This window comes from Phragmites australis, chromosome 1, assembly GCF_958298935.1.
Source record: "Phragmites australis chromosome 1, lpPhrAust1.1, whole genome shotgun sequence".
Taxonomy (NCBI): domain Eukaryota; kingdom Viridiplantae; phylum Streptophyta; class Magnoliopsida; order Poales; family Poaceae; genus Phragmites; species Phragmites australis.
In genome coordinates, this window is record NC_084921.1 from 51,552,562 (window position 1) to 51,574,810 (window position 22,249).

The window sequence follows — 22,249 nt, forward strand, 5'->3', positions numbered from 1 at the left end:
CCATCTGGGCCCAATCACACCCTTTTTACATCACTAAAACAAATGTGGAGTGGAAGTATCATGAAAACTATAATCAGATTTCTAAATTGATTTGCCACAGTTAAAAAAACATTACTCTCTCAAGTTTAAACCTTTTTAGTTAGTGCTTGGTTCGTGACTACACTGTGCCCCCCACGACTTTTTAACCCTACAGCATATGTGCCCTAAACCCAAACCCAATGCTTAGCTAAAGTTTATGGTTAGTGCGGCAAGAAATTTGCTCTCAACGAGAAAGAAATAAAATAAAGTTGTAGCTTGGCAACTTTTGCCATGGTAAGTGGTAATGCTAGTGTCTTGAAAAGAAAAAAAATTTGAAGGGGCCAAACGCATATGTACGCACGCCATGAGTACCACACAACTACTCCCCTTCTTTAAAAGGAAACCACGCTGTGCCCGAGACTTGTCCATGCAGTTGCCCTATCTTTCCCTCACAACGTCCCATCGTCTCGCAACAAGCCCTGATCTCCCATCTCGATCTCCAACCCCGAACTCTTCACCGATCGGTAAGAAGATGCAGTAGAGATGTTCTTAGTTCTGTGCAATCGATAGATCTGCCCTTTCTTTTCTTGGCCATTTTCCATTTCTTTTTCTGCTATCTCTTGAGGGTAGTTTCAGTCGCCGCAAATGGGAGCTGTAAAGAACTGCGAGTTTGTGACGAGTTGCAAGGGGAAACGAACTGCAACAGCAGCTGCCTACCTAGCTTGCAAGATCTTTCGCGTGTAAACTTGTTCGATTTGGCTTGCTATTTTCTCCTCTCCATATATATGCAGATCTCGTTGCCCTTCAGCTAGCTAATGCTTTTTGCAACATGTGCTTCTTTAATCTATTATTTCTTGAAGTGATATGCATGGTTTGTTCAAAGGCTTTGCTCCAACACTTTCTTGCTTTCTTCGAATTGCGTGCTCGATCGTGCTTGTGTCTTGTCCATGAGACCATGAGTCCATCTTTTGCTGGATCTTACATGTACCGTTCTTGAGATAACTAAGTTCCATCTGTTAGCTAGATCCTTCCAGATCTATGCCGACTTTATTACTGGATTTTCTCTCTCTTGGAAATATGTTTCAAAATCCCTTTGATTTGAAGTTGAAGCAGCAGTGAACCTCGAGCCGTATGAATTAGTGAACTTTTTGTGTTTTTTTTGCCCCACCAAGATTAATTTCCCTTTTAAGTAAAAACAAAAAGTGAGGTATTGGCATGCGTGTGCCGGCCGGGGACTGCTTGCTTATTAGTGCTGCCGTATTGTGCTGTTTGTACCTACATCTAAAAAGCAGTCAAGTTAAACATAGATATCTCTAAATACCTCGAAAAAACGAACTGCTTGTCTCGTTGTTTTCTTTAATCCCATCAATTATGCTGGTGGAAGTTTGGCTCTGATTGAAGCATCACAACGAAAGATGAGGATATATATATATTCCTTGTAGCTATAGCTACTATCACACTCCACCAATTAGCTAGAGTTGACAGGGTCGCATGAACTGACCGATTATACGATAATTCGATTAAATTCTCTTGCACATTTTTCATATACTGCTGATCTAGCTATCTACCAATTGCTCTTTAACTATATACTTAACAGGGAACTGTGACTGAGGATGGGGAGGGGAAAGATTGAGATCAAGAGAATCGAGAACACGACGAGCCGCCAAGTAACCTTCTGCAAGCGTAGGAACGGGCTGCTGAAGAAGGCGTACGAGCTCTCCATCCTCTGCGATGCTGAGATCGCTTTGATCGTCTTTTCCGGCCGAGGCCGCCTCTACGAGTATTCCAATAACAGGTACATACTACACATCTATGTGGATGTTATGAGCCGGACTGGCTAATTTTCATTTCATGCTATATTTTCTTCTTAAATCAAACGAACATTAAGTCTTCTTTTTTTTTAGCTAGGTCGCCTTTTGGTGCGTTTGCTTCTAGTTTTCCAATACAAGATCGATGCAAATCATGCTTTGGTACCACATTTGCGTGGATTGGCATCAACTTGAACATGGGATCGAGTCAGTTCTCGATGAGCATTATGCCGTGGCATTTATTATTTAATTTAAACTCAAAACGATATTAATTTTCATTAACTCCACTAATTAGTAGGTCAGTTTTTCCAATAATGGAATTTGGGATCATGAAAATCCTATGTTAATTTTTTGAGTAATCACTTTATATATATTAGTGACGATCTGATGAGTATTGGTTAATAAACTAGCTACATGATAAATTCTCCATCTCTGGTTAATTACTATGACTATTTAGCACATACGCGATGGCAGTGAGCACAAAACAAAGTTGTTTTTAGGCAAAACGCAAAACAAAGTTGTTAAAGTTTTACTCTGGCCCTTCCCATCTTTTTGCTCCTCATGATAAGCATAATGACTAGTCTGTCTTGTGACTGATGATCGTTCCGAAGTTCCTGCCCATAGATATGTTCCATGCATTAATTCATCCGTGTGTGGTGATATATATACTCGCATTTGGTAGCTTGCTGCGTTTTTGCAATGGATATTAAAGAAGCATACTACTTGTCTAATAGTTTGGGACTCTCTGGTCGATCTCTTTTTCATTCATGGATGAAACAAGCGACATCATAACGGAGCTCCCCACAGTTGCAAGTTCTAGTCCTTGGGAGAGCTTCCTGCTGTGTCATGCATCATCACATGCATGCCCCTTCCCTGAAAAGGTTTTTCATTTCATGTGCACTGACATGCTCTCTCTCTCTCTCTCTCTCTCTCTCTCTCTCTCTCTCTCTCTCTCTCTCTCTCTCTCTCTCTCTCTCTCTCTCTCTCTCTCTCTCTCTCTCTCTCACACACACACACACACACACACACACACACACCCCTATATATTGCATGGATATGGAGACTGTAGGTTCTCCCTAATCCCCTCCCTTGGTGGTGCAAAGGAGGCGTTAAAGAACGCCTTTGATTGCTTGTGTTTTTGCACCGGGAACTTCTCTGGACTCGACCATTCAAATGATGTGCATTCTCTAAGAAGTATATATGCTCTTTGCATCTTTTCGCGTAACTTATAGTAAGAGAACATATACACACGTCCTAGTACGTACTTAGCCTGGACCTGGAGTGAATGTTTTGTCCCCAGGTGGGAAAGATATCTACACATATTAATTTGTCGTCCCTGCGTTGTTTTACGCTTGATGTATTTGGGTTCTTTCACGCTTGATGTGTTTGGGTGGAACAAATTCTGTTTCTCTTAGGTTTGAATATTACAGGATTTCAACCAGAGACATAGATATTTTATATTCTAATGTAGGTACCCGGCCCTGACTAAGTTTAATTATGCTTCGTTTCAGAGACAAATATTTGTCTTCATTGGTCAATTAGACTAAAACATATTAGTTTAATTAAAAATAAAATAAAATTAGTGAGGAGAAGCAAAAATTAAGCATGGGAATACAATTATCTAGTTTTTTTGTTAATAAATATACACACAAGTCTAACACATCAAATAAAAAAGAACTGGTACATGAAACTAGCTAGAAGATATCTGATATACACACAATTTGATTTTTTATTCTGGTATACACAAAATCTATTTAGGAATGTAATTTATTTTTAAGATTTTTTTGGACTACTGAGCTTTATTTCCTATGAAATAATCTTACTATGCTAACCAGTCCATAATATTGCGAAATACGTGTGGAAACATGAAACTGGGATTTTTTTTTTTTTTTTGAGCAAAAGCTTGATGAAGCTGACAGCTTTGATTTCACAACATTTGGACAGCGTAAGATCGACAATTGAGAGGTACAAGAAAGCCTCTGCCAGCACTTCGGGATCAGCTCCAGTGATAGATGTCAATTCTCATGTAAGCATTATTTCAATGATTTTCTCGGTTTTATTTGAAAACACTATTTATGATCGCACACCGGCCTTATCAATCGGCTTAAACTTTTGCATCAACATCAACACAACCTTAACGAGATGTAGCCTTGATACATAAACCTTACTTTTAACTAGCTATAAGATTCACACCATTTATATTGGTAAATTGTGATTACCTCCTCTTAACTTCCACGCATGCACTGGAATTTTCACAGCAATACTTTCAGCAAGAAGCAGAAAAACTGCGCCAGCAGATACAAACCTTGCAGAATTCAAACAGGTAAGCCACCTAATTACTAGTTCCTATTGGCTGTTCTCACTTTTATTTGTGTCCAATAATGATACTAAAAGTAGACGTGATCGTTGCTTTTGTAAATGCTACCTGTCAGGCATCTGATGGGTGACTCAACTGGCAATATGTCTGCGAAGGAGCTCAAGAACCTTGAAAGCAGGCTTGAAAGAGGCATTAGCCGAATTCGGTCCAAGAAGGTAAACATGGATAACAAGGAAGTAGATAAGTGCAGGATTGAGAGTGATAACTAAAGCAAGTGAATAGACGCTTTAACAATTTTTTTGCGAAATTGATAGTCTTCTCTTATTCAATCACCCAACACATCTCTACAAGAAAATGGTAACAAAGAGCAAAACAAACAAGCGGCGAAAACTCTAAATCAACCTAGAAAATTCGGAGAGTCCGGAATTTCAGCATAACAGCGATCAATAAGTGATTCTTATGATTGAATTAAACACTAGGTTACATAGTGACCCAATACATGACTCATCACCCTCATAAAGTTTGAAAATTGAAAAAAAAATTCAAAGATCCAACAAGATGATACCATGCAACGACACTCTCTAAGTAGACTATATAGATGTAAGGGGACTCAAAACCTACTCATGTACATGAGTATGTAAGTGTTTATATGTCTAGCAACTAGAAAGGTAACTTTGCAAAAGAGGTAAAAATGCAGCTGCAAAGGGAAAACAAAAACCAACAGAAAACTAGAAAAACTTGCACGAAGGCAAGGGAACTAAAAGCAGGAGACTAGAAGGAGATGAACAAGATCACTTATTTTCAAGAGGACAACCCTCTTTTCGGCAGATTATAGAAGTTTTCTCTAATAAAAACTCTAGCCTATTACAAAGACTAAGCATTCCCTCTCCTCTTCTCCAAAATCTAACTCTATGCTCTCAAATAGTTAGCACAACCCCTCTCATAGCCGTACCCTTTTATTTATAAGTCTAAAAAACTTGACCCACAAGTTTTCTAACTTTTTTCTAAAATACCCCTCTCTTGTAATACACTCCTACCTACTACCGAAGGTATTTTGATCTATTTTCTTTTCCATTCATCGGACGACCTCGGCGCCTTCACGACTTGGCTTTGCCTCGATACAAAATTTATGATGATGTCACATACTCCTATAGTCCTCCCACGATTTTAAGACTAAACCATGAAACCCTAGTATGCTTCTCAAAGCGTGACTAGCCGCCACTTGCTTCCACTTGAAGCAAATGCTCTGATGATGACGTCTTGCGAACTTGACCGTCGTTAAGTCTCTCTCGCTCCCGATCCCTTGGGCCGCATTGTCACTTGCACCGGCATCCCCCTTGCTTGGCTTTATCAACATGCCGTCTTTATCCTTCTTTTTATATTTTGCTTGACCTTCATGTGTACAACTAGAATTATCCTTGACTCCGCCTAACCTTTCTTAATCGTCCAACATCAAGCACCTTCTTAGCCCCGATTACCCGTCGTTGATTGCTAAGTTGCATCCGTTACCTGCACACCGTAAAACAAACAAATATATTTCACCACACTTCAAAACATCTCCAGGTTAGCACAAAATTAAAAACTTCAACTCAGAGCATATTTTGTAGAGAACGTGAACACTGGATATTCCGGTGTGTTCCACTCCTAAAAACCGGACCATCCGGTGAGTGTAGCACTATCTGTTCCAGAAAAATTTTGCTCTCTGCAAGAAAAGATCCAGTGAAAGCTTCCGGTGATCTCATGTCCATCATCGGATAATCCGACGTGTATTAATCCACCAAACCACCCTTCTGCAACCTCTTTGCAACATGCATTCTCCAGTGTTCACAAACTCAGCACTGGACCATCCGACTTACATATTCAAACTTGGCGTAAAAAATCTCCTCTCTACAGAAAATACTCCAGCACTCTCTAAGTCCATCGCCGGATCATCCGATGTTTGCTTCTATTTCTGCTTCAGCACTGAAAATGCTCCGGTGCTCACTTCACCGTAACACCGGACTATCCGGTGTGGTCAAAAACCTACACACCGAATGCTCTATTGAGACATAATTTTCTGGACTCTGAAACAATTTACTTCAATTTAAACTTTAGTTAGCCATAAACTATATCACACACAAATAAGCTCATGCCAACCAAAATCATTTTAAATTCAACGTTATCATATCAGAAATATACAAATCAAGATATATTTCAACTTAGTTTCTCAATAAAACTATAGATATCTATATCAAAAGCAATAGCTAGTAAAAATTCATTTATATGTCGATAGTAGGTGTTGGATAGCAAAAAGATCGACCGTTAATTTCAACCTAGCATTGGCAAAAGTAACTTTTTTAATTAACTACACGTGAATTTGACATTACAAAGGCCACCTCGTAATTAACAGTACTTCCCCGTTACTTTTTCCCCTCTGTGTTTTTCCCAGCATGAGCTTCTGCTCGCGGAGATCGAGTATGTGCAGAAAAGGGTAAGCTCATTCGGACATTCGGTGCTGTCAGATCTATTGTCGCTATTAATTATCCTATGAAACATGAACGTGGAAATTCCACGTGCATTTTGGTTGACAGCACTCCTCTTTAAATTGCTCTTATTTTATCGATACTTACAGGAAGCAGATCTGCAGAATGAAAACACGTTCCTGAGAGCCAAGGTACTGATCAGTGATCACTGCTACATTCAGAGTATTTTTCGAGAACGCGTACTGCTACATTCAGAATGAACCTGCAGCGATATATTGATACACACAGCTATTCACTACTATACTTTCATCAACACTTGATTTAATTACTCAATGTTTGCTTGCTAGTAATATTCTCTTGATCGAATTGGATTGGTGTTGATTAATAATGTAATTTGCAACAGATTGCGGAGACTGATCGCGCTCAGCAGCAGGCGGCGGAAGACCAGATGGCGCCGGCGGCGGCCGGCGGGACGACAGAGCTGGAGGCGCTGCCGGCGTCCTTCGACCCACGGGGCTACTACCAGCAGGTGCAGGTGAGCATGCTCGCTGCCTCGTCGTCGCAATACACGGAGCATTCCCAGGAGCACCACCAGACTGCTCTCCACCTTGGGTACCACATCAAGGTCGACTCCGCCGCCGGCAAAGGCCTTCTCTAGGCGCATGAATATGCTGCTTCGTCGCATGCATCTCAGTATCTGACAGTGATCTTGCGTTAGGAACGTCCCATCTTGACTACGTGTTCTATCTGCTATATAATATGTCGTCGATCTCAAGTACACCTACACTAGCTGTGTGTGCTAGAACTAGCTACCAGAATTAACTACGACTACATATGTGCTTTGTGTGGTTTGAAGAATATTGTTTTGAGTATACGTATCTATGCAATTTGACTCTTGTGGTGTGATGAATACTAATATATATACAGGTCATGTGTGCCTAGCTAGACGATCGATCTCCATCTGCTTATATATATTTGCATAAATGCAACATTGGTCAGCTGCAAGTCTGCAATACATACATACATACATACATACATACGTGTGTATATATATTCCTTTCTGTAAGTCCTCTCGTCGATTGGAGAGTAGCTCTACAGGTATCTCGATCCAGCCCTGTGGCATGGCCTTCTGGGCTTGTGGCCCATCTAGATAATCTGTTGGGTTTGTGATCCGGGCCCTGATCGCCAATTCAGCATAGAGGGCAATATTTGTTTAATTTCCCTCCCTGTTTTTTCTTCGTTTATGCATCGACAATAATACATGGGATCAGGACAAAGACAATGATCGTGAATCGTAAACAATTCCTACTTATCAGATGAGCCGGCTCTGATCGAGAGATCAGTATATACATGCAGACCCTTTTTAAAAGCCAGATTTGTCAAGTCACGGCCAAACTCTCAACTAAACCGCAAGAATCAAGACATAGATATACCAGAGAGATTGGTAGTCTGTGTGGTAAAACTAAGTTGCCAGTTAGACCACTCTCTCACGATCAAACAAGCATAAGCATAGATCAATCCAGGACACAACAACACTCTCCTTAAATGAATTACCACGACATATTTTCAGAAATTAAAATAAGAGGGTTTTTCTTTCTTTGAACATTGGCAAATTAATGCATTGAAAAAATGTACTCATTCATGGAGTATGATTTACCCAACATCTTTAACTCACAGCAATAGCTGTGCTAATCTTATAATTAGCCAATTAGGAGTACATGTAGGAACAGATTGGGAGCCCTATGCGACACTAATAGTTGTCATTCATGGAATTAATTGGGTTAAGTGCACCAAATTGATGTGTTTATCTTCAAAAATATGCAGCCACGTATACTGCATGCATGGTAAACGATCCAGAACAAAATTGGAGCCGCCGTATCTGTATCCATAGCTGTCACTAAAGGAAGCAAGGTTAATGCATTGAAAAGGACTATGTGCACCTGCATGCATGATATATGTAACATCCTGTGTTTTAGTATTTAGAAAATAGTTAAAATAATTCTGTTTAAATTTGTTCTAATTATTTAAATCAATATAAAATCAAGAAAATATATATTTGATGTATATATACTCGTATGTATATATTCAAATATACTATTTTGGCTAAGTATTTCAGAGAGCACCAAATTAATTTCTAAATTAATCGTTGCAGTAATTGAATCATATGTATTTTAGTTTAATGGCTTTTATGGTTCTTTGAGTGGAGATTTGAAATTGAACCTCTCTAAAATTCAAATCTATTTCTTAGATTCTTTTCATCTGAAATACAATCAAATTCAATTCTTTTGAATCTAACTCCTATCCCAAAGTCAGAGCTTCAAATCCAACTCATAATTCAAATACCATCCTTTGAACTAATGCCAAACTCAATTCAATTTTCAAATCCTAAATTCAAATACTCTTATTTGGATTAATGCAAAATCCAAATTTAGATTTAATATCAAATAGTCCTATTTGAATTTAATCCCAAATACATCCAATCCAGACTCATTCAAATCACCGTCGATTTCGTATTTGAATCATTCAAGTTATATTCAAATACCTTCTAGTTTTGATCTTTCCGCAAATTCATTTCAATACAATTCATTTCAAATCAATTCGAATCGAGTTCTAAGTTTGAATCTCGTATTTTGAATCCTCGTTCCAAAATCAATTCCAACTTGAGTATTCGATTTGAATCCCAGTTTCAATTTGAATACTTTCAATTGAATCAACATACACCTCTTTTCAAATTTGGATACTTTTATTTTGAATCATCCAAATCCGATCCAATTCAAATCACTAAATTTGTACTATTTCAAAATCAGTTCAAACACAATTCATTCACATTGAATCTTTATACATCTACTTTACAAATTCAAATTCAATCAATTGAAATTGTCATTCAAATTCTCTCTCACTTTCACACAGCCACCAACCCATCACTCTATGTCTCCCTCTCCCTCTAATCTTTCTCACGGAGCAGCACAAAGAAATTTCTCCTTCTCCTTTGATCTTTCACGGGATGGCAAAAGCTATTTTCCTTTCTCCTCCCTTTCCTTCACCTGCAAGACTCCCACCTCCACGTTGAGCAAGGCATCCGACACATACACACCACCAAGCACAAGCATACACACACGAACATCACAAACACAGCAGCATAGCCACACCGCCCTCTCCTCCTCTTTGAGCCCCTGCAAGCAGCTTGCTCAAGCGCGCCATCTCGACCTTCGCTGGCCTGCACAACCGTCGTGTTGCGCCACCGGCTCCTGTCCTCTAGCTTAGCCACGGTGCCAGGATGTCAGTAGCAGCCATGCCATCTCTCGCGTGCCACGCCAACCCATGCACGTCGTTGCTCGCCAACGCATAGACGTCACTGCACTGCCGTGCCTCCATCTTCCTCCACGCTGAGCCGCGTCATCTCACCACGGAGTCACTGTCGCTTCTCCATCTGTGCATCGTCCACCCCGGTGAGCTCGTCTCCCTTTGCTCCTCCTTCCATGCCGATCGCCCTAGCGCCGCCCGGTTGAGACCGCACCCAGTCGCGCCGCACCCTATAGGCATTGTGCACACCTGCGTTGTGCGTGCACCCACGCACGCCGCGTCGCTTGCGCATGCTATCCCGAGAGCCACCGACGTGCGCCGTCTCACGCACGTCACCGCTTGCCTGCACACCGTGCCAGCCCACGCCTCACACACGTCAAGCCGCCCCCGTGCACCGCCGTCTCACGTCGTTGTCCCCTTGCCACTATTCGTTGCGCACTGACCCTTCACTCGTTGTCACGAGCGCGCACAATCGCCGCACTCGGCCGAGCCCGCCACTGCCGAACTCTCTGCTTGGTCTGCGTCCTCCTTTCCCCGCCCTCACGTGCCGCTGGTGAGACCCTCTTCACCGGCAGCTCGCTCTGGAAATCCTACCGACGAGCTAGCCACCCCTCCGGCCACCTCCCTGTTCATGAGGTAACCCTAGAAATTACCTGTTGTTATCTATATTAACGCTGAATGACATCTTGATATCTAGCATGCTTATGATTGAATACGTCTCCTTGGAGACGTCGCCTTAAAATGCATCTCTTCGGAGATATTACTTTATTATTTATCAAATTAACTCATATACTATGCATCCTTGATAGTTTTGAATTCCGTGATGGTTATGAAATCCTTGATGTCATGTGGAATATGGAGGGTGATGTGTAAAAATAGGTGAAAACTTTTTGGCAGGGGCAGATAGAGTAGTCCTTCGGTCGAAGATGCTCTTGGGGGCTTGAGTTACCTTTGTGGTATTCATTGCCAGAAGATACCTATCCTGGCTGTTTAAGCACCGAATCTTGCGCTATCATGCTTAGCCACCCCCATGCAACCATGCATTATGTATGAGCAGAACTTGATTTTTCTTTCACTAGACTGGGTTAGGCATCATATTAGGAGGTTGAGAGTCACGAGCAGTCAAATGACTATCTGGCCCTCAGTTTAAATGTGTAGAGACCGGTAAGTGCTTAAAAATAGAACCTAGCATTTAGTACAAGACTTTTAGTACTTGGGGGTAAATCTCGTAGAAAAGCCCGATAGAAAAGATGATTGAAGTATCTCGGTATGATTCCCTCCTCCGCTTGCAACGGTTGGAGGCTGAGCATATCGCGTGGGTACAGTGTACACCTCTGTAGAGTGTAAACTTATTCGAATAGCTATATTTATGATCATGGATATGCGAAGGTATGGTCACGCTTGATTAGATTCTAGGTGCGTGCGTCTTGATGAGTGAGTGTGTGGACTAAATATTCGTGTGATGAGGTTATTAGTTCATTCCGTCAGGAGCTGTGTGGTACTGGAGGTATATCAGATGTGAAGATATGAACTGCGGAGTATGGTGTAGCTCCTCCTAAGACACTAAAACCTCTAGATATACCACGTTACCTTGTTTTAAACTGTTAAAAAGCTTTGTTATCAGAATACCTTATTTAAAACTGTTTCAAAAACTTTGTTATCATGTTAACTTGTTTAAAACTATTTCAAAAACTTTGCTACCTAGTTACTTGCTTTAAATTGTTCTAAAAAACTATTAGTAGATACTATATACTTAATATCTACGTAAAATTGTTTTACTCTTAAAACTAAACCGTAAAGTCATATCCTTGCATTATTCTTTATGCATCTATCAACCTTCTTGAAGTGTTATATGACTTATTGAGTACCTTTTGTATTCAGTCTTGTCAGTTTCAGATTGTTGAGATGGAGATCAACCTCAACCCAGTTGAAGTCAAAGAGAAAAGGTTTAAGGTTATGTCAGCACCCGAGTTGTCTGTAGCATTGGATTGTTCTGATTGTTTCGCTCCACTCCAATGTAGGCTCTTCTGCCTAACTGGTATGCTATGGATCCTTATCCATAAGAGCATGTTCTACCCTTTTTAGGTAATTATTTATTCAAAATATGTATTTAATATTATTCTGAAGAATTCTATGTGTATTAATTATTTAATTCAGAAATTGATACAGGAGACACAGATAAATCCAAGGTTAGGTCCTAACAATATAGTAGACGTCCATGATAAATTATAGGTAAGAATAAACCGGCTTCACGCTGAAATTACTAGCTAATGGCGACGTTTTAACTTTGTAAAAGGTAAACCCAAAATAAAGTGATTGAATTCCTGCTTTGTTCATGGTACACAGCTGGACAAACAACTAAGAAAGCAACGGATGTAGCAGGAAAATTATTGTAAATGTACAGGTCATTCCATCAATCTGGCATCTTTGCAATCGTCAAGTTGAAAAAAAAATGCTTTAATGCATTATATATTGGTATCTGGTCATTTTTTTTGGAAAAGTCCAAGGAATTTCTGTCACGTCCCAAATTCCATAATCACATAATTAAGCATAATTATGCTTCTTAAGCATTATGTTTAATTTTGTGTAATTTTGTTTTATAACTCTAGCGCAATTCGTTTCTTGTCAATCGGATGAGAGAATCGAATTCGGGAGCGAAAAGAATGAATTTCGCAGTCAAAGCGGACTCTTTCCTTACCATGTGGGACCCACCAGCTGGCCGGCCCCACACCTCACTCTCTCTCCCTCACTCGGCTGCCAACTCCACAGCAGCCCCACCTCACTCCCGTGCCTCTCCCGTGCAAGCAAGGGAGCCACCTCCCTCTCTCACTCTCTCAAGCCCCTCTCCCTTTCTCCCTCAAATCCGTGCTCTAGGAGCCGAATCAAGGTATGCATGTGGTACCATTGCGATCACAAGCTCACAAGCATTCCATTCCTCCAATTTGTTTGCTCATTCCCGAAGGATTTGAGCCGATTTGGATGTCTTTTGGTGATAGGGTTGAAAAGTGAAGAACGCCGGAATTCTTCGATTTCCCACCGTTTTCTTCATCACCCGGCGGCCACTAACCTTCACAAGTGTTGTGGGTAAGTCTCTTAGGCTCCCCATAGCAGGAATTCGTGATTCGATTGGTCGATTTTGCAAAAGAGTGAAATTCATGAGTTTTTGTGAGTTTAACCCTAAATTGAGGAATTGGATGAATTTGAGTTAGGAATGGAGTTTCTAAGTTGTTAAATGAGTTCTAGAACCCTTGAACTAGCTCAAACATGTTCCCTTTTGGTTTGGAGAAGATTGCAATTCGTTCCGGGCATTTTTCCCCTCAAAACAGCCCAGTTCTGGAGCTTCCCCGGAGTATCCGGCCTTCCCCGGAGTCTCCGGTGAGCTCCAGCCGAAAATAACAGAGAGGGTGCTGCCGGAGAGTCTCCCGGAGTCTCCGGTACCCCGGAGTATCCGGCCTTCACCGGAGTATCCGGGTGCACTGTTCATCAGTCTCTGCTGAAACTTGTAAAATTCATAATTAATTCATACGAACTCCAAAAATCATGAAACCAATTTTGTTGGTTTCATAATAAACTACTCTATCTATTAAAAATATCCCCAGCAATTTAATATCGAATTAAAATTTTGAGGCTAATTAATTAGGCTTAAGCTTCATTAATTCACCATTAATTCTTTACAGATCCAAAATGGATGAAACCAATTTTGCTAGTCTTCTTATGACTTGTTCTAGTTAGGAAAAATATTTTCCTACATTTTAAAGTACATTTTCATGATATTTCATCATTTGCACCTTGTGGCTTAGATTGTTGCATTTCATTTATGCTTATCATTGCACGCGTTATGTTTCTTAGAACGCGCTGATCCATCGATCCCGGAGACCGAGGTCGATCCCGAGGCGCCGCACCTTTGTGAACCAGTGCATCAAGGCAAGCAACCTATTATGTTTGCATATTGCACCCATTTAATCGAATTGAATGAAGTCTAAAATTGATAAATTATGCTTGTGTATGTTTGCATGTTTAGTGAGTTATTGTCGGGTATAAATGGTTAGATCCTATGTTGAATTGCATATCCTCTACCTTGATATGTTGTTTATCCATACCCTTGTTGCCTTGAATATGTTGTTGTCTAGATTACAAATTAATCGAAATGCTTAGCAATGCATAGGTCTTTCGGTAGAAGTCGAGCGGTGAATGGTTTCATCGTTCGCGAGCATAGGCATTATTTACTGTTGTTATGATCACAATGTTGGAGATTGGTTGGTGATGGTTGTATGAGTGGTGAGTATGAGACGAGATGTGGGCGGTGCTAGGATGGTGTTTTGTCCTGCCCGGATGTGGAGTTCCCCTGGGTAGGCCGGTAGAGGAAGACCGGACACCGTAGACCGCTTGCATCGTTTAAGGCCGATCGTCGGGGTAGTTGGCTTTAGCACTTACCTTACTCACCACATGCCGATCTAATGGTAAGGCGAGCCGAATACCTTCGCAGCTGTGGCTTTGTGGGCGTGGACATCGACGGTGTGAGCGGGCGGGCTTGTAAGCGGTACTAGTTTGCTCCGGGAGTAGTTCTAGTATCGCCGCGCCGAGCGATGCATGCCCCACACGGTTGGGGCTGGTTGGGAAAGGTTGACACGGGTACCCCCTTGTGTGCACTTTAGCGGGTGGCACAAGCCGTATGGTCCCCGAGTCGTGTGGGTCCAGGAGTATCCCCCTGCAGGGTGTATAAACAGTTCGAACTGCCGCGCTCTCGGTCATGAGCATGCTATTGTTTCATTTGCACCCGGTCGTAGAGTTTCGATTGTGGTTGTGGTTGGTTATGTGGGAGATGGGCGAGTTGGTTCTTGGTTACATATATACTCATGTTGGTTCTAGTTTTATGTTTATGTTGGTTACAGTTACCTTTATGTTCAGTTGGTATATGTAGGGTAGAATCATGTTGTTGGTTAAGTTAGTTGCTCACACATAGATGTTTAGATTGCTTACCGCTAATGTTTAACATAACCATATGGCTTTATCCTTGCTAATGGCTCAATGCATAATCCTTGGAGTCGAGCTATGTTTATGTGCTCTATATGGTTTAAGTCTTGCGAGTACCCTTCGTACTCATGCCTGCGTTTCAGGTGCTGCTGTTGAGGAAGAGGCGGTGTTTGGCTACTTTGTGCCTGCCGATCAGGGTGGCGGGCAGGAGTAGCACATTCTACTCCGAACTCGGTGTTCGGGTATGGAGCCTAAGGGCATGTGGCTCCATATCCTTTTGTTGTATAGCTTTTAGTCTTCCGCTGCTTAGTTCTTTTGCTGGTTAGGAGTTGAGCAGATTTTAGTCTCCTCCTAATTCTCTTTTGCTGTAAATTATGATAACTTATTGCATGCTTAAGAACTTGTAATATAATGTTAATTACTCGCTCTTTCTTAAGCTTTGTTGTGATGTACATGTTGGAAAGGCATGTGTTCCGATCTTGGGCACAAAACACGTGCCGGGACTACCGGGATGATATTTTGGTTAATCATCGAGGTTGTGATTATGAATAATGATCCTCCTGGTGATTAATTAGAATATTATTTGGACGGTTCCTCACAGCGTGGTATCAGAGCTTGGTTTAATTAAGTAGCCTAAACACAATTAGAACGTTGTTTAGTAAGTGTGTCAAACCCACTAAGCAACCAACTAAAGTTTACTTATACATTTTCCTGTCAATATGTATGAATCTGCTATATTATGCCCCTAAGTATAACTGCTTGTGAGTTTCGATGTTTGTTGTGGAGAGAAGTGCACGGGAAAGAAACGGTATCTAGGATCGAGCATAGCGTCATTCTCATACTGCATTCATGCATGCATGATCTATATACATGTATTATGGGGGGGCTAGTAAATGATATCCGGCGAATGCTTTTAGGTTATGTTGGAATTTGACGTTTCCCTTTTTTGTTTTGTCGGTACAGTATGGTGAGAACTCGTCGTGAGTCGGATGATCCCGAGGGCTCGAATGAGAATAACCCTCCCCCGCCGCCAACAATGGCGGAAGTGCTCATGCAGATTGAGCAGAACCGCCAGACTAATCAGGCGCTTCTGGAGGCTCTCGTGCGCAACACGACTCCTCATGGAGGGGGTGGAGCCGGGCACCGAGATGATTTCTCGGATTTCCTGAGGACTCAGCCGCCGGTTTTCTCGCGGGTTGAGGATCCTCTGGATGCCGACCACTGGCTCCGGACTATCGAGCAGAAACTTGCTCTCCTCAGATGCGAGGATCACGAGAAGACGCTCTTCGCCGCCCACCAACTTCAGGGCCCGGCGGGCGCATGGTGGTCCAACTACTTGGCCATGCACCCTGCCAACCACCAGGTGTCTTGGGCGGAGTTCCGCCAGGCATTCCGGGATTTCCACATTCCCAAGGGTCTTATGGAGATCAAGCGACGGGAATTCATGGACCTCAAGCAGGGAGGCCGATCGGTGATGGAATATGTGCAGGTGTTCAACCACCTTGCACAATATGCTCAAGATGAAGTGAGCACTGACGAGCGGAAACAATACCGCTTCATTAACGGTCTCAATTCAAAGATGCAAGACCGGTTGTCGGCGCACGAGTTCGTCGATTTCAACAAACTTGTGAGCACCTCGCTCACGGTGGAGTTCAAGCTCAAGAACCACCAGGAGGAGAAGAAGCGCAAGAGGGGTCCCTCGCCTTCTGTGGGCGGGAGCTTGCAGCGCGCCCGCACGGAGAGTCTACCTCCACCATCTCGCGTGCCGGCATCAAGTGCTCCTCGTCCGATGTGGCTCGTGCAACGCCCGTCGTTCTCAGCTCCACAGGGACAGCCTCCACGACCGACCGCTTCGCAAGTGAGCGTGACTGGTGGCCCTGGCGGCCCATGCTACAACTGCGGCCGTGTCGGCCACTACGCGCGGGATTGCCCCTACCCGAGGTCGGGAGCCGTGGTGACCGCTCCAAGGCCACCACCGGCTCAATCTGGACCACAGTCCTCTCAGGCGACCCACGTCCCCAAGCGTGGCCGAGCACGCCACACCACCGCTGAAGACGTTCACGAGAGTGACACCGTCCTGATGGGTACGTTGATTGTGCATTCACATTCTGTCATAGCTCCAGCAGTTGTTCTTTTCGATTCTGGAGCTTCTCACTGCTTCATAGCGGCAAGTTATACTCAGCGTCATGGGTTGACAGTCAGCACCACCCCTACGCCCTATCTTATAGATGCACCTGGAGCCAAGGTCCTTATTAAGCAATGCGTGTCCAACGCCTCGATAATCATCAATGAGATATCTTTTGGGGCAAATTTGCTAGTGATGAACTCGAAGGGAATAGATATTATATTGGGGATGAACTGGCTCACCAAGAATGAGGCAGTCTTAGGTTGTGCTCAGCGGACAGTTACTCTAAATGGTCCGTCCAACACTCGTATTCAATTGAAGCTTGAGGGTGACAAATCTTGTCTTTTTGCCTTGAAGGCTATCCCCACCGTAGACATGATGAGTATTCCTGTGGTATGGGAATTCCCGGATGTCTTTCCGGATGAGTTGCCAGGAATGCCGCCCGACCGAGCAGTCGAGTTTTCTATTGATCTCGTGCCCGGTGCAGCTCCAATCTCAAAGAGGTCGTATCGGATGCCACCTAATGAATTAGTGGAACTGAAGAAACAATTGAAGGAGTTGCTGGAGAAGGGGTTCATTCGTCCGAGCTCCTCGCCTTGGGGATGCTCGGCACTCTTTGTGAAGAAGAAGGATGGTACCCTACGGATGTGTGTTGATTACCGTCCGTTGAATGAGGTCACTATCAAGAACAAATATCCTCTCCCTAGGATTGATATTCTGTTTGATCAATTGACTGGAGCCCGGGTTTTCTCAAAGATTGACTTAAGACTGGGCTATCATCAAATCAAAGTCCGACCGGAGGATATTCCGAAGACGGCTTTCTCGACTCGCTATGGCTTATATGAATTCACCGTCATGTCCTTCGGATTGACGAATGCACCGGCATTTTTCATGTACTTGATGAACACGGTGTTCATGGAGGAATTGGATAAGTTTGTCGTGGTTTTCATCGACGACATTCTTATATACTCTAAGACTGATGCAGAACATGTTGAGCACCTCCGTATTGTCCTTGGCCGACTCAGAGATCATCAACTTTATGCCAAGTTCAGCAAATGTGAGTTCTGGCTTAGGAAGGTAGCTTTTCTGGGTCATGTTCTATCAGAAAACGGTGTTGCAGTCGACCCGAGCAAGGTGCAGGATGTGCTCAATTGGGTGCAGCCCAAGAATGTCACTGACATCCGGAGTTTTCTCGGACTTGCGGGCTATTACCGCCGGTTCATCGAGAACTTCTCCAAGATTGCCAAGCCAATGACTGAGTTGTTGAAGCAGGGCAACCAGTTCGAGTGGTCAAGTGAGTGTGAGTCCGCCTTTCAGACTTTGAAGAAGTTGCTCACGACCGCTCCAGTTCTCGCTCAGCCCGATATGAGCAAGAGTTTCGATGTTTATTGCGATGCTTCTCGCATGGGCCTCGGATGTGTCCTTATGCAAGAAGGTAGGGTTGTCGCTTATGCCTCACGACAGTTGAAGCGCCACGAGGAGAATTATCCGACACATGACTTAGAGCTTGCTGCTGTCGTGCACGCTCTGAAGATTTGGCGTCATTACTTGTTGGGAAACTTGTGCCGTATCTATACGGATCACAAGAGTTTGAAGTACATCTTCACTCAAGCAGATTTGAATATGAGGCAGCGAAGATGGCTCGAGCTGATTAAGGACTACGAGCTGGAAGTTCATTATCACCCCGGCAAGGCGAATGTGGTCGCCGATGCCTTGAGCCGGAAAGCTCATTGCCATTGTCTTAGGGTCGAGCCCGGAAATTCCACACTTTGTGATGAGTTCCGACGGCTTGGGCTCGAGATGGTCACGGATGGATTCATTGCCAACCTGGAGATCAAATCCACTCTTCTGGATGAGATCAAGGCAGCTCAGAAGGATGACAAAGGCATGGCTCGAATCCGAGAGAAGATGAAGATCGGTCAAGCCTTATGCTTTTCTGGAGATGAGCAGGGCATTCTATGGTTTGGGAACCGTCTCGTGGTTCCGAAGGTTGAGGCTTTGAGAAAGAAGATTCTTGATGAGGCTCATGATTCATTGCTCTCTATTCATCCGGGAAGCACAAAAATGTATCAAGACCTCAAGCCGAGATTTTGGTGGACTCGCATGAAGCGAGAGATCGCTCGATATGTAGCTGAGTGTGATGTCTGCCGAAGAGTGAAGGCCGAGCATCTCAGGCCAGCCGGTACACTTCAGCCTTTGCCCATTCCTTCCTGGAAGTGGGAGGAAATTGGAATGGATTTCATTACCGGCTTGCCGAAGACCTCGAATGGGTACGACTCTATATGGGTGATTGTGGACCGATTTACGAAGTCCGCTCATTTCTTGCCCGTCAAGACCACATTTTCGGCCAAGCAATATGCGGAGTTGTACCTCACCAGGATAGTTTGCCTTCATGGTATTCCGAAGAAGATTGTCTCCGATCGAGGCACGCAATTCACTTCTCATTTCTGGAGGAGCTTCCAAGAGGCTATGGAAACCGAGCTTTTTCACAGCACGGCATATCATCCTCAGACAGACGGTCAAACCGAGAGGGTGAACCAAATTCTAGAAGACATGCTCCGAGCGTGTGTTCTCACTTATGGGAAGAAGTGGGACATATGCCTGCCATTCGCAGAATTCTCCTACAATAACAGCTTCCAAGCTAGTATTGAGATGGCGCCGTTTGAGGCTCTTTATGGCCGGAGATGTCGAACGCCGCTAAATTGGTCCGAATCCGGCGAACGTGCTTATCTAGGTCCGGATTTGGTCAAGGAGGCGGAAGATCATGTTCTAAATATCCGCAAGAGTCTTCTCACGGCTCAATCCCGGCAAAAGAGCTATGCGGATCGTCGTCGCCGAGACCTCGAGTTCGCAATTGGAGATTATGTATACCTCAAGGTTTCACCGCTCAAGGGTGTTCGCCGATTCCAAGTTCGAGGCAAGTTAGCGCCTCGATACGTGGGACCATTCCAGATTGTTGCTCGTCGTGGAGAGGTGGCATATCAACTGGACTTACCTCCGTCTCTCTCCGCCGTGCACAATGTGTTCCATGTGTCACAATTGAAGAAATGTCTCCGAGTCCCAACGGAAGTTGTCGATGTTGCACCCCAAGAGTTGCAACCGGACTTGACATATTGTGAGCGGCCACTCCGTATCTTGGACGAAGCCGAACGCCAGACACGGCGAAGTTCCATCAAATTCATCAAAGTCCAATGGAGCAACCACTCGGAAGACGAGGCAACTTGGGAGCGTGAGGATAAGATCCGCTCCGAGTATCCCGAGCTCTTTGCAGGCTTGGAAAAGTCGTTGTAAATTTTGCACAGTTGGAACATTTCGCATGTATGTGTTCATCACCGTGTTAAATGGAAATGTTCATTGGATCCTATCTCTCACAGCGTGGTTCCTAGACTCATCGTGCTCTTCCCCGACTCGTACCGAATCTCGGGGCGAGATTCCTTTTAAGGGGGGGAGGTTTGTCACGTCCCAAATTCCATAATCACATAATTAAGCATAATTATGCTTCTTAAGCATTATGTTTAATTTTGTGTAATTTTGTTTTATAACTCTAGCGCAATTCGTTTCTTGTCAATCGGATGAGAGAATCGAATTCGGGAGCGAAAAGAATGAATTTCGCAGTCAAAGCGGACTCTTTCCTTACCATGTGGGACCCACCAGCTGGCCGGCCCCACACCTCACTCTCTCTCCCTCACTCGGCTGCCAACTCCACAGCAGCCCCACCTCACTCCCGTGCCTCTCCCGTGCAAGCAAGGGAGCCACCTCCCTCTCTCACTCTCTCAAGCCCCTCTCCCTTTCTCCCTCAAATCCGTGCTCTAGGAGCCGAATCAAGGTATGCATGTGGTACCATTGCGATCACAAGCTCACAAGCATTCCATTCCTCCAATTTGTTTGCTCATTCCCGAAGGATTTGAGCCGATTTGGATGTCTTTTGGTGATAGGGTTGAAAAGTGAAGAACGCCGGAATTCTTCGATTTCCCACCGTTTTCTTCATCACCCGGCGGCCACTAACCTTCACAAGTGTTGTGGGTAAGTCTCTTAGGCTCCCCATAGCAGGAATTCGTGATTCGATTGGTCGATTTTGCAAAAGAGTGAAATTCATGAGTTTTTGTGAGTTTAACCCTAAATTGAGGAATTGGATGAATTTGAGTTAGGAATGGAGTTTCTAAGTTGTTAAATGAGTTCTAGAACCCTTGAACTAGCTCAAACATGTTCCCTTTTGGTTTGGAGAAGATTGCAATTCGTTCCGGGCATTTTTCCCCTCAAAACAGCCCAGTTCTGGAGCTTCCCCGGAGTATCCGGCCTTCCCCGGAGTCTCCGGTGAGCTCCAGCCGAAAATAACAGAGAGGGTGCTGCCGGAGAGTCTCCCGGAGTCTCCGGTACCCCGGAGTATCCGGCCTTCACCGGAGTATCCGGGTGCACTGTTCATCAGTCTCTGCTGAAACTTGTAAAATTCATAATTAATTCATACGAACTCCAAAAATCATGAAACCAATTTTGTTGGTTTCATAATAAACTACTCTATCTATTAAAAATATCCCCAGCAATTTAATATCGAATTAAAATTTTGAGGCTAATTAATTAGGCTTAAGCTTCATTAATTCACCATTAATTCTTTACAGATCCAAAATGGATGAAACCAATTTTGCTAGTCTTCTTATGACTTGTTCTAGTTAGGAAAAATATTTTCCTACATTTTAAAGTACATTTTCATGATATTTCATCATTTGCACCTTGTGGCTTAGATTGTTGCATTTCATTTATGCTTATCATTGCACGCGTTATGTTTCTTAGAACGCGCTGATCCATCGATCCCGGAGACCGAGGTCGATCCCGAGGCGCCGCACCTTTGTGAACCAGTGCATCAAGGCAAGCAACCTATTATGTTTGCATATTGCACCCATTTAATCGAATTGAATGAAGTCTAAAATTGATAAATTATGCTTGTGTATGTTTGCATGTTTAGTGAGTTATTGTCGGGTATAAATGGTTAGATCCTATGTTGAATTGCATATCCTCTACCTTGATATGTTGTTTATCCATACCCTTGTTGCCTTGAATATGTTGTTGTCTAGATTACAAATTAATCGAAATGCTTAGCAATGCATAGGTCTTTCGGTAGAAGTCGAGCGGTGAATGGTTTCATCGTTCGCGAGCATAGGCATTATTTACTGTTGTTATGATCACAATGTTGGAGATTGGTTGGTGATGGTTGTATGAGTGGTGAGTATGAGACGAGATGTGGGCG

At 43.4% G+C, this 22,249-nt stretch overlaps 1 protein-coding gene across 1 annotated transcript; it reads left to right on the plus strand.

Annotated features, from left to right (window-relative positions):
• The first annotated feature begins 1,631 nt into the window (after window positions 1–1,631).
• Window positions 1,632–7,263, plus strand: LOC133890667 (MADS-box transcription factor 21-like). The gene is made up of 7 exons (XM_062331150.1): window positions 1,632–1,813; window positions 3,771–3,852; window positions 4,085–4,149; window positions 4,259–4,358; window positions 6,572–6,613; window positions 6,755–6,796; window positions 7,009–7,263. Exons 1-7 carry the CDS (start codon window positions 1,632–1,634, stop codon window positions 7,261–7,263), a joined length of 768 nt encoding a protein of 255 aa, XP_062187134.1.
• Window positions 7,264–22,249: the final 14,986 nt, after the last annotated feature.

Coding starts and splice junctions, on each gene's coding strand:
- LOC133890667 (XM_062331150.1), top strand. CDS start 1,632: ATGGGGAGGGGAAAGATTGAGATCAAGAGAATCGAGAACACGACGAGC. Junction 4,150..4,258: donor ACCTTGCAGAATTCAAACAG/GTAAGCCACCTA, acceptor GCTACCTGTCAG/GCATCTGATGGGTGACTCAA. Junction 6,614..6,754: donor TCGAGTATGTGCAGAAAAGG/GTAAGCTCATTC, acceptor CGATACTTACAG/GAAGCAGATCTGCAGAATGA.